General features: G+C 60.9%; 1 protein-coding gene across 4 annotated transcripts in view; it reads right to left on the reverse strand.

Moving 5' to 3' along the window:
- Positions 1-593: 593 nt before the first annotated feature.
- Positions 594-12,716, reverse strand: part of CARD10 (caspase recruitment domain family member 10) — a 25,908-nt gene continuing 13,785 nt past the window's right edge. The window contains exons 12-20 of one of the 4 annotated variants that reach the window (XM_034643471.1): positions 7,375-7,534; positions 6,831-6,942; positions 6,122-6,365; positions 5,867-5,936; positions 4,726-4,828; positions 3,175-3,333; positions 2,959-3,074; positions 2,366-2,481; positions 594-1,279 (exon numbers count right to left, since the gene is read on the reverse strand). In XM_034643471.1, coding sequence (XP_034499362.1) covers positions 1,210-1,279; positions 2,366-2,481; positions 2,959-3,074; positions 3,175-3,333; positions 4,726-4,828; positions 5,867-5,936; positions 6,122-6,365; positions 6,831-6,942; positions 7,375-7,534 — 1,150 coding nt within the window. In that variant the 3' untranslated portion in view covers positions 594-1,209. Of the gene's footprint in view, positions 1,280-1,484; positions 2,169-2,365; positions 2,482-2,958; positions 3,075-3,174; positions 3,334-4,725; positions 4,829-5,866; positions 5,937-6,121; positions 6,366-6,830; positions 6,943-7,374; positions 7,535-12,716 lie in introns of those variants that run through there. The other 3 variants (XM_034643472.1, XM_002914566.4, XM_034643470.1) reach the window with 3 other exon arrangements.

A 12,716-nucleotide genomic window follows, 5' to 3' on the forward strand; every position in this document is an offset into this window, starting at 1 on the left:
CAGGGTTCAAATCCTGACTGGGCTACTTACTAGCTGTGTGGCTCTGGGCAAGTTACTTCACCTGTCTGAATTTTAATTTCATCATTTGACAAATGGAGACAAAATTAAGACATGGTGAGGATTAAGGGGTTAGTGGGCTTCTCTGCCGCAGTAAAAGGACACCTAACATGGGACCAGATAAAGGCAGCTGCCTCACTGAGGTCCCGCAATGTCACCCAGACTCATATGTTCATAGACTAAGCACTTGGCCAGGCACGCAGCGAGAAAGTGGGGAGGTTTGCTTACCCAAATGAGCATTAACACTTCCACACCCAGGGAGCCCACAGCCACCTTCAGAGACCCACCATCCTGCCACAAGGCAGCCCATGGCATGGCTGAGAAGTCCCAAGGCCTGGCAGAATCAAGCAGGCTTCCTGGAGATGGAGTCTCACCCAGACCTCAAAAGACACTAAGATATAGGCAGCCCCCACCCCTGAACTTGGGACTTCCCAGCCTCATTTCCTACCACTCCCCAGGTGGCCAAATTCAACCCATTTTCTGAGACTTCGCTCTGGGGATTCCCTCCACCTAGTAACCCACTCCCCCCAAACCTCCAGATGCTGACCCAAGTTCATCACTGTGACAGAAGGCAGTCCTAGGTTGACCAAGGACAGCACTTAGGCACATAGGTCCAATAAATACTTCTTGAAGGAATCCCAGACCCTAAGCGGAAGCAGTAGTCCCTGTAGTAATCCCGCCCGGACCGTCCTCTCACTGGTGGATCGGTCTCACGCCCTGATTGTGCGCAGAGGGTTTGCTCTTGGTCTCCTGGACTCAGCAGCTGAGCTCCTTAAGCCAAGACCATACCCTGCTAGCCTCAGTGTCCCCTCTCCAGGGGACACTCCTTTGAGGATCAGACGCAGGCGGGGCTGAGTGTGGAGGTGGCCTGTCTGTGGGGCCCTTTTTTGGTCATTCGGGGCAGGTAAGGTGATGCCAGCACAGATGGCCGGCGGCTCTGGGATGAGTCAGGAACGAAATCTGACCCTTCCCATGGGCAAGCGGGGGCCTGAGAGGTGGTATCAGTCTGATCTGGGGGTGGGGACAAGTGGAGGAAGTGGAGAGGGGGCCCTGGGCCAGGGAGGCAAGCAAGCAAAAGGCCACCAGCTTCTATGACAAACTGTTTAATGTTCCATAATGTGCAGATTCTGAGTGAAAAAGGCCCGTTAAAAATCAACGAGCCATACATTCTGGTGACGGAGCAGCCAGCCTTCTCCCCGCTGTCCCTCTGAGAGGTGGGTCACTGCAGGAAGATGGCGCTGTGAGAACATGGTCCTCGGTGCGCTCCCCGGCAACACACGAGTGTTAGAGCCCAAGTGTCATGGGGCGGGGCATGACATTTACACAGGAGAGAACCACAGATACAGACGTGACGAGAAGACGCGAGGGGCACGCTGGGCCAGGGAAGCCACGGTGCCCACACGGGGAGGTATACACAAGAAATGTTAACGGGCTGGGGGGGAGGGGCATGCGGGCCGGGCTCGGGGTTCCTTCAACAGAAGGGAATGAGAACCCAGGAGACCTCATGTGCCTGCTGTGAGAACCTGGGTGTGTAAACCAGAGCACAGGAGTGAGCGCTCAGATGCTCCTGGGGGGGCAAGAAGGACAAGGACACAGACATGTGCGTGAGGCCCACGAGCAGAATCACGGAGACACGGGGCGGGGGGCGGGGCACAGAAGGCCCAGAGCAGCAAGTACAGGGGCGGTGGGAGCTCCGCCCCGAGGGCTCCTGGAAATTCGCTCCGGGGAGAACCCAGAGCTGGGGGCCCCATGTCTGGGAGTCCAAGGGTCTAGGAAGGCTCAGGATGGGGAGGACCCAGCTCCCCTGCAGACACCGGGGTCCCCGTCAGTGGCTTCGTAGGTGTGTGAGGAGGCCGCAGGCATCAGAGGGGGCCCCTCAGGCCTCGCTGCTGCCGCCGCCGCCCCCACCACTGCTGCGCTCCACCCACACGAGGCGGGCCTGCTCCTGCAGGATGCGGCCGCGCACCACCTTGGCCAGCTCCTCCGAGTGGCCCCACGCATGCGCCGGCACCTGCACCCAGGAGCAGGGCAGCCCCCAGAGCACCTGCTCGGAGCGGTGGCACTGCCGCAGCAGCTCCGAGTCCCGGCAGCCGGGCCGGCCCAGCAGACCCCTGCCGAGAGAGAGTGGGCAGGCAGTGGTCAGAGGAGGGGATGGGCACGAACAGGGACACACAGAGACGCGCCAGGATACGGAGAGCCAGAGTCAGGACACATAGATGCAGAGAGCCCAAAAGAGACAGATGGCAAAGAGACAGAGATGTCCAAAGGGGAGGAAAGGCCGGTCCCACCCACCCCCGCCCTTCCTCACCTGACTTCCCGGACGTTCTTCTCTGTCACCTCCACGTGGATGACAATGGGGTAGATCTCGTTCTGGACCAGCTCCCGCACGCCCCGTGTGCCCAGCTCCAGCAGGCAGTGCTTCTTCTCAGGAGACCAAGGCTACATTTTACTCCGGCCCAAAGACACGAACCTCCCTGCCCCCCGCCACCGGGCCCCATGGCACAGCCCCCCATGGGGGCTTGCATCCCCCTCCAGAAGGGCCTGGGCAACAAGGAAAGAGCCGCAAGGGAAGGCGGGAGGCCTGGGGAAGTAAGTCACATCCCCGCTCTGGACCTGAGCCTCGCCATCGAGAGGACGGAGCAAACCCCGCCGCCACCGCGCCTCCCCCCCCCCCCCCCCCCCCCCCCCCCCCCCCCCCCCCCCNCCTAGCCAGCCCTGAGACACAAACCCCTCCAAGGTGACCCACGTTTGGCTGGCCCAGCCCTCCCATTCGCAGGTGAGGAAACAGGCCCATGGAAGGGCAGGGACTTGCCCAGCGCCTTTGCACGTGAGCAGCACTGGCCTGCACTCAGACTCTAGCCCCCCGGCCCGGAGAGGCAGCCCCCCGCCCCCAGCACCTACCTTCCCGACAGACTCCTGGATGGCGCGGAGCCTCCTGCCCAGCCCAGGCGTAGCGGGCTGCGCCTTGGGGGCTCCGGGTGCTGAGGATGAGCACTGCTCCTCCCCAGACAGGCTTTCTGCGAGGCAACGAGAGGCAGGGAGGAAGGGCCAGTGGGCCTGGCCGCCCCGGGGTGCCCGGCAGCCCTCCGCACCCCCCCTCCCTGGGCTCAGGCTCACCCGCCGGGCACACTTGGAAGTCCAGCCGGGAGTTGGGCAGGTCGAGCAGGTTGCGGATGAGCCGGGGTGCCAGGCACTCGGGCAGGAGCACCACGGGCCGCAGAGCGGACACAAGCAGGGGCCGCACCAGGCTGTAGGGTTTGAGGCTTCGCTCGGGCTCTGCGGGCGGGTGGGGTACAGAGGAGATGAGGATGCAGGCGGGGTCCCCAGCTCCTCCTTCTGAAGGTGGCCAGCCCCCTCGATACTCAAAACCCCATCACCTCTTCTCAAGCCCCCATCTCTTTTCCCTTCCTAAGTCCTGCTGTTGCTTCTCCTGCGTGTGCGCGCGCACGCATGCGCATACACACACACACACACACACACACACACACACACACACACGCGAGGCCGAGCTGCCCCCTCCTGGCTGACAGTAGCCTCGTGCCCCAAACCCCTCCTCACCCTTGCCTGCCCCAGACTATTCTCCTCTCAGCAGCCACAGACAGGCTTTCAAATGAAAGTCAGATCGCATAACTCCCCTGGTTTCAATCTGCCGGTGACTTCCCATGACCCTCGGGAAGAAGGCCACATCCTCCACACGGGTGACCCAGCCCTGCCAGTGCCTAGAGAGGCGGCGAGTCCCGTGCCCCAACACGTGGATCAACTGTCTCCAATCACAGGGTCTCTGCACGACGTGGGGGGGCCTAGCCGCACCCCAGCATCTCCTGGCCCACAGAACCCCAACTCTCCCTTCGGAGCCCAGGTTATACCTTCCCGGCTCCCCAGCCGTGCAGGGCCTCCGGCATGAGCCCCAAGGCACCCGGGTCTCCTCCAGGACACATGCCATACTTTGTGATCACGTTCACAGGCAGGACTAGCTGACTGGCAGGCAGCTGCACACACCCCCCCGCCTCCACTAGGCAGTACGCTCCAAGGGGAGGTGTCATGGTGGCCCCTGGACCAAGCACAGGTCGTGACAGAGCTGGTGTCTGACACGCACTTGCTGTACTCAATGGCCTGCACATATATCACACGCAGCCAAACCTCAGTGCCTTTGCACGGCTGTGCCTTGTGCCTGGAACAAACTCCTCTTCATCCCTGAAAACCCTACCTCAAACAATCCCCTTCCAGGAAGCCTTCCCGAACCACCATCTTCTTGCCTCTCGGAATGGCTACTCCCTCATCTGGGCTCCCCCAAGCCCTTCTCCCTGATCTGACCCCAGGCCTGCCCTAGTGCCTCCAGAAACCCACTCTGGGGTCTTCGTGGCACCTGCCTGCACACATGTGTGAGACACACAGCTACACCCGCTCTGCGTGACAAGAACAGAGCCGTGCTCATGTGTGCCCCAAAGCCATACAGACCCACAATCACACTTGCACACACGTGCCTCCTCCAACTGGCTCTCTTCACCCTGGTGGCCCATCTCCCCCCACGGGGAGCCTCTCAGGCCTCTGGACGCCCTGCTCCCCACTAGAGGAGTCAAAGGGACCACCAGCCCCCAGGCTCCCCAGACATGCCACTCGCGACACCGTGAGCTGCCAGGGGATAAGCCTCGGCCACGGCGCGCCCACCTGAGCAGTGCTCCAGCAGCAGCGGCTCTGAAGAATCCCCCGCGGGGCTTCCCCCGTGTTTGGGCTTCACCAGCCGGAGTTGGTCCAGGGCTCGCTTCTTCAGCTGGGGAGGGGACAGAGAAAGAAGAGCCCCTGAGAGCCAGCTCCAGCCCACCCTCAGGGAGGAGAGGATGGATGGGACCCCCAGCAGAGGAGGCCAGGCTGCCCCTGCTGTTCGGGCTCTGTGGAAGGGCTTGGGGTCAGCAGGAGAGACCCTTTCCCACCAGGCCATCTCCTGCCCCCACCCAGCCCAGCCCAGCATAGGCAGGTAAGGGCAACCATCCCTATGGGCCCAGGGAAGCAAGCTTGTCAGGACCAGTTAGAGCTAGAGGCACCTGAGGTCTACCCCCCGACTCTACAGATGGGGAAGCCGAGGCCCAGGGACCCGAGGAAGCTAATGTCACATAAGAGACAAACTCTGAGGCCTCTTCCAATGAATTAGCAATGTGACGTTGTGTAAGAAGAACAAGAACACCAGTAATGACGGCGCCAATCACACCAGCACCTCCAGATGTCAACTGGCTATAATGGGACAGACACTCGCTAAGCCCCAGATGTCATGAGCTCACTGAAGCCTGTGAGGCAGGCAGCGTAGCTCCCTCCCTTTCACAGACAGGTGCTGGTCCAAGGGGACGCGGCCGGCATGTGGCAGAGCTGGGACTCGGCCCAGGCAAGCCGGCTCCAGAGCCTGAGTTCTCAGCCGCTCAACCACTGCGGCCTCTTGAGTAATTTTTACTTCTCTGAGCCTCACTCTGCCCGTGTGGATGCGGGGAGGCTCCCCCAGCCCAGCCCCATCCGGGGACTGGATACAGGGTGTGACGGCTTCTCTGTCAAGTGCTTCCGGTGGCCGGGCCAGCTTCTGAGCACCGGGCACCCGCTACCTCCTTTAATCCTCTCACCGCCCCTGGCCAGTGAGCCCCACCGTTGCTCCGTTTGCCCGGCGTGCAGCAGACCACCAAACACATCCAGGGGAAGGAGCGAGGTGGGGCCTCCCCACCCACTGCAGGGCTATCAGAGAATGGAAACCCACCTCTCCCTCTGGGAGCCCACCCCTGGCAGCCCCTTGCCCCAGGCCCTTGCCAGCCGGCCTGGCACCGCTTACATTACTCCGGGACCCTCGGTGGCGGCTGGAGGGCAAGCCTTTCTCCTGAACTTCCAGGAGCTGCTGGGCTCTGTGGGGTAGAGGTGGCGGGCACAACGCATCATGCATGTGTAGGGAGAAAGGGAGCCCCTCCCCTCCCACCCCCTCATCCCGTCCCAGAGGATTGCGAGGGGTTTGCAGGAAGAGGGAAAAAGTCTCCCAGCCCGGTCCTGGCTCCCTGTGGGACCTGTCCCCAGACTCCAGGGTCCACATCACCTCTGGTAATTGGGCACAGTGCCCCGGTCCAGGTCCCGCAGCGTCAGGGGGTCGACCCGGGTGCAGAACCACTCCTGCCGCCGCTTGTATGCTGGGTCCACCAGACGCAGGATCTCCTGGGCTTTCACACACAGGGCATGAGGGTCTGCTCGCTCGGGCAGGGTGAGGTTGGCTCGAATATAGAAGGGCTCGGTGCTCAGCCCCCTTGTCCAGGCATCTAGGGCTTCGTGGAAGGACTGAGAGGCTGAACGTGAGCACGGCAGGGGCAGCAGGGAGGGCAAGAGGAGGATAAAGTCAGGGAACAGCCTCAGGCCACAGACACGCCCATTTCAAGGCCTGAGCTGTCCAAACCCTACCTTCCCTGTCTCAGTCAGAGTCTGAGGCCCAGAGAGGGCAAGGCCCTGCTCAAAGCCACCAAGCCCACTAGGAACAGAACCAGGACTTGAACCCAGGTCTCTGGACTCCTGTCTAGTGCTCCTTTCATGGTAAGCTCCTTACTGAAGAGGAGATGGGCAACTAGCAAGGGGACAGCAGTGCGGGAGGGAAGGGCACTGCCAAGAGTCAGGTAGCAAAGTGTCTCTCCCCCCACCCCTTGTGCCTTGGTTGTCCCACCTACATAATGGGCTGAACAAGCCCTCTCTTGGGCTCTCAGATCCATCCTTCTAGGACCCAGACTTTCCAGGTCCTCCCCACCCCAGACCAGACTTACCCTTGAAGTCCATCAGGAAGGGGAGCGTGGACACCTGATTCCAGGGCAAGGTTCTCTGCTGGACCTCACCTTCCAGGCCTGCCCCCTCCAGGCCAGCAGCTTCAGCCCTTGGCTAGGGGAAAACCCGGGCAGTCAGGGAAAGAAGTGAGCTTCCCAGAGTTCCCCGGGAGCTGGAGGAAGGCTGGGGTGGGGATGACATGTCCCATAATTCAGATGCCCCCACCTCCCAGGATGCTTAGCCAATCAGACCCTTCTCCCATCAACAGGACTCCCTACCCAGGCTGGCACATTCTGGTCTCTCGCCAATGTTTAAGGGTGGAGATCTGTCCAGGTGGGTCCGTTTGCCCCACCTCCTAGCCCCTGCCCAATCAGATTTAATTTACGGCTGGTTGAGGTAGGGCAACCCCCATGTCATCTCTGAGCCTGCCTCTGCTTTGGTCAACCCCCAGAAACTCTGCCCAGTGACCCAGTTCCACCAATCAGAGGGCTCCAGCCCCAGCTAACCCTTTGGCTCCACCCCCAACTCAGAGGGGCGGGATCTCACCTCTCTGGACTCCACCCTGGCAGACCCTGGTCCAGAGAGCACCCTCCGCACGACAGCCCCGGACCAGCTGTCCCCAAGGAACGACAGGCCATCTGGGCCCTTGTCCTGGGACTCAGGGCCCCCCGGGGGGCTCCGGCAAGACACCCGGATGGCCAGGGACCTGAGAAGAGAGAAGGGAGAGGGGAATTAGAGTTCAGTATTTCCACTCAGTTCAACCTTCTTGGGAGAACCATCACAGCAATCCCCAAGTGTGCCATGACTCCCACCCCCGGGGCCACTGCACCTGCCGCACCGCTGGAACGCCCTTCACCCTCTTCTCTGCCTGGTAAATTCCATTCATCCTGCAAAGCTCAGTTCCTAAGCGACCTCTCCCTCCCAGACCCCTGCATATGGTAAGGCATAGCTTTTCCCGCAGGACCGCCACCATCTGCACCTGGCCACGAAAACCCCCCTGGGAACCAGCCTGCTATCATGCTCAGCTCCGGGTCCCTAGCACCAAACACAGTGTCTGGCACACAGCAGATGACTAATAAAAGCTTGTTATGCTCACAGTTGAGGGAGGAAGGTCACCATTAGAACACAACACAGACCAGAGATGGTTACAGCCGGCCGTGGGAGCACAGAGGGGAGCAGCTTCCCAGAGGAAGAGGCCACAGGGCTACACCGTGCCGGAGAAGAGAGGCGCTTCGGGGATAGACAGAGAGGAGGTGGTGTTCCACGCTGAAGGGCTGGCAGGGGCAGAGGCGTGGAGGACAGAATACAGGATGTGGGGAAGGGTTCAGTAACAACAGTAATAATAGCAGTAGCGAACACTTACTGAGAGCTCCCCATGTGCCAGACGCCATGCTAAGCTCCCTGTCCTAATTAACTAATTTAACATCATGGGAAACAGCTCCCAGAAAAGGCTAGCTGGAACCAGCCTGCGGAGGGCACAGAATGAAGGCGTCTGGCCTTCCCCCTGTGGGCAGTGGCAACCACTGACAGAAGACAAAGAGTCACCCAGATCCCCATCATAGCAGCACCCTTCCTGCCCCTGGAGAGAACTGCCAAGGCCCAGTGGCCAGCTCTGAGACAACTGCCTGGAATTCCCTTTCCTGACCCTCCTCCCCTTCCCCCCTCCCTGGCCAGAGCATCAGGGAAGAGGAGAGGCCAGGGTGTCCCCTGCCTCCCCATCCTCCCCCCACAAATGCAGCCCATGCAGCCACACTGCCCCCTGCTGCCAGCATGGGGTGAGTGAGGCTACAAGGACTTTAACCCAATTAGCACCCATGCAGAGCGGGGAACTTTGACCCCCGAAGCCTTTCTCGGCTCCTACTCCCTTAGAGAGCCAAACCCAACGGGCTGCGGGTGGACATGGGGGCCAGAGGCATCGGCGGTTCCTTCACGGGCTCCTTCGGCCCCAGGACTGTCCTGGCTGCTATTGATGTAGCCCAGCCAGAGATGGGAGGCCGGAGGCTGGGCCTGGCTAGGCTGACCCACAGCTGGAGAAACACAGTCCCGCTCCACACCCAGCATTAACTGGGCCCCAGATCTGGACGAGTGAGCTGGCTGCTTGATTCTGTCACCGCATCCATAAAGCCAGGCCAGTGATGGCACCGTCTCCCACCGCGGGTGTGACGGTTGGACAAATGTAAAGATAATGCGGGTAGAGTGGAAACCAGAGGGCTGCAGGAAACGTCCAGCTGCAGGCCCGGCCCCAAGAGGCTCGTGAAATTCACAAGGTCATGGCCAGCGCTGTTTCTGATGGGAATGGAATAGATGTAAGCCAGCCGCGCTTCAGGTAAATCCAATGCCCGTCTTGCGATCCTTTTCGGGCGTGTGTACTGGGTGTCTGCCGCGGTGGGGTGCCGTCACCAGAGTCTGAGGAAAGTGGCAGCAGCAGGGACTCTGGGGCCAGATGGCCCGGCTGCGTAGCCTCTGGTCCTCAGCGACCCCAGCAGCATCCACCCACCTCATCATGGGACTCAATGAATTAAACGTGGAGCGCTCTTAGAACGCAGCCGGGGAACACTGAGTGCCCAATAAAACTTGGACATCTGGGAGCCTGGGTGGCTCAGTTGGTTGAGCAGCTGCCTTCGACTTAGGTCGTGATCCTGGAGTCCCAGGATAGAGTCCCTCATCGGGCTCCCTGCTCAGTGGGGACTCTGCCTCTCCCTCCGACCCTCCCCCATCTTGTGCTCTCTCTCTGTCTCTCTCAAATGAATGAATAAAATCTTTAAAAAAGGGGGGGCACCTGGGTGGCTCAGTCGTTAAGCGTCTGCCTTCGGCCCAGGGTGTGATCCCGGGATCCTGGGATTGAGGCCCGCATTGGGCTCCCTGCTCCGCTGGGAGCCTGCTTCTTCCTCTCCCACTCCCCCTGCTTGTGTTCCCTCTCTCACTGGCTGTCTCTCTCTCTGTCAAATAAATAAATAAAACCTTTAATAAAAAAAACCTTGGGCATCTGTTGTGGCCCCCACTTTCCGCACCTGTTCCAGACCCACAGACAACCGAGCATCACAGCTTCTCCAGTCAAGAGCCCAGCCAGCAGCCTGCACTCAGCCCTTCCCGGTCCCACCTGCTCGCCCCCCACCCCCTGCCCAGGCAAACCACCCCCACCCCAAGCCTGCAATCCCTGAAACCCCAGGTTTTCACGCTCTTCCCACCAACCTGGCTCAGGCACCGCCTCCTTCAGGACACCCTTGCCCAACTCCCTGAAGGACCGAGAGACTTCTCTCGGCCTCCATGGCCCCCCTGGGGAAGAGGGGAGAGTCCACCTGGGGGCTCCCTGGGGCCAAGTCCAATTGGGTCCCTCTCACCACCAGGCCTCAGCAGACAAGTGCCTGGGGCGGGGGGCTGCCTGGTCCAACCTCTGGACTCCTGAGTCTCTAGCAACACAATCTGACTGACCCCAACCCTGCCTGTGAGTGGTGGGAAGGACGGGGTCCCCATCTCCCAGCCTCTTCCCCCAGTGCCTAGTCAGGAGTTGGGTCACAGGGGGAAACGGGGCCAGTCTTTCACTCTGCCCACTCTGAGCAGCGATGGGCCAAGTCGCCTGGATAAGTGCTCCCCCACCCCAGTGCACTGTGGGAAGACCGCTGGGCAGGGCACGCGACTGCTCTGCTCCAGGCCAGAGACCTATGAAGCTCAGACTCAAGCCTGTCACAAAAATTACCTCATTTAACCCTCCCGACGGCCCCATGGGAACCATCTGTGAGCCCCCATGTGAGAGAAGAGGGAAACTGAGGCATGGGGAAGTTATAACTTGACAAGGGTTTCCCAGCCAGTGGGTGGTGGAGTGGGGCAATAATCTCTCTTGGCAAGGGCAGACAGTGCCAGAGACTCAGTGTCCATATGACCAGTGTGGGTGGGGGCGGGGGGCTGCCAGGGAGACCCACCCTGACACCTGCTCAGCGACCCTCGCCCCACACTCGCCCCCCTCAGCACCCACTTACACTCTCTGGGTCTTCCTCCCTATCTCCTGCCTGGCTGTCCAACCAGCCTCCAGCCTGCCCCAGCACACCCACTGTCCAGCATCCCCTGCCCTGCCCCTAGGCCCTAGGAGCCCAGAAGGGCAGGGGAGACAGAGGCTGCAAAGGCCCAGCAGACAGTGTGCACAGACCATGAGCATGAGGTGAAAGTAGCTTAGCCGGAAGGTACTACGGAATCCCCAACTCCACAACCAAGTGGCCCCGGGACAAATTCCTGACTCCCTGGGCCTCATTGTTGTCACTGTATAATGGGGCTAAGCACACCAGCCCTGCAGGGCTCCTGTGGGAACTGAGCAGCCGCAGTCATCACACTGGCAGAGAGCTACCATTACCGCTCTGAGCCAGACACTGTTCCAAACACTCTAATGGGGACCCTGGAACCCCACGACAGCCCCATTTTACAGAGCCGGAAACCGAGGCCATGGGAAATTTCGTGACTTGCCCAATATCCCTCTGTAGCAGGCGACAGAGCTCCAATGTCTGTTCTTCCCCACCGTGCTTCCGTGCGGTTCCACCTGCGGGGACGCACGCATGCACGCTGCCAGCAACCCGCGTACCAGTCCAGGCTTCCCGCTCCCTCCCCAACATCCATGCACATCTTTCTCTCTCCATCCACCATCCCTGCCACCACCTCCCCGCCCTTCTCCCTCCTCCCCAGGAACTGAAGAGGTGGCCCCTGGGATCCTGGGGCCCAGCTGGGCGAGAACCTCCTGCCCCAGTGCCCCCTGGACAGCAGCCAGGACCCCTGCTGCGGCCGAGCTGAAGGAAGGGAGGCAGGCAGGAAGGGAGGCGCCTCCGCCCCTTCCCCCAGAAGCACGTCCTGCACAGGGAGAAACAATGTCGTACTGGGCCTGCTGCCGGAGGGCAAAAGTGGGGGCAGGGGCCTGGACTAAGGCCTGGCCAAGCTGCCTCAGGGCCCTGATCCTGCTCTGCCTGTCCTCTGTATCCAGCATCCCCATAGTCCAGCTCTGCGGGCCGGTGCTTCTTACGCCCTTCCCCAAACCCAAATCTGATCAGGTCGCTGGGGACCTTGGCCCTGACGCTTTCCAGCTGTGTGACCTCAGGCAAGCGGCTTAACCTCTCTGAGCCTCAGTGTTCTCCTCTATAAAACACGGGTAATCATCACAACACCCGAGGCAGCCAGCAGTAAAAGCTGAACCTTGCCACGTTTCCCGGAGCGTACAAGCCAAAGTCCACACTTTCCCGCTTGACTCACACAGGCAGCCTGACTCACCGTGCCTGCCCCTCCCCCTCCCGCTCCAGTCACAGCCATGCTCCGGGCCCTCCCCAGACCGGACCGCCTCTGTCCGCTGCTCTCCCCCGGCTGCCCTCCCTCCCTGAGTTCCAAGGCCACATTCTCAGCAAGGCCTCCTCTATGGCCTGCCCTCCTGAGACCCACCAGCGAGCCTGACCAGGGAGGTCACCCTTCAGCCAGCACTGACAGAGCACTTCGCCTTCAGTGCACGCTGAGCAGATCTGTTTCGTGACTCCTGTCACGGGTTGTGGCCAGCCCAGCTGCAGGGCTCCTGTGGTGGCCCCACCCCACCCACAGCACGAAGCTCTGCTGGGAGGCCCCGTCCTGCTGAGAGCTCAGAACTGGGGGGGAATGAGTAACAATGACCATTTACCGAGCACCTGCCAACACGCCTGGCAAAGCAGGGTGCTTTCCTGACATGGGCCCTAAACCCCAAAACACCCCCATGCAGAAGAGATCCCTGACCACCTTTGGCAGAGGAAACGGAGGCCCAGAGAGAGAAGTGACCAGCCCAAGTCACCAGGATCATGAGCCACGGTGACAGGATTCAAATCCCAGGTCTCTGTCTAAAAATCTGAATATTCTCCAGTTGCACGAGGCTAAGGCTTAGCTGCTGCTCC

The sequence above is a fragment of the Ailuropoda melanoleuca genome, chromosome 15, assembly GCF_002007445.2.
Source record: "Ailuropoda melanoleuca isolate Jingjing chromosome 15, ASM200744v2, whole genome shotgun sequence".
NCBI lineage: Eukaryota > Metazoa > Chordata > Mammalia > Carnivora > Ursidae > Ailuropoda > Ailuropoda melanoleuca.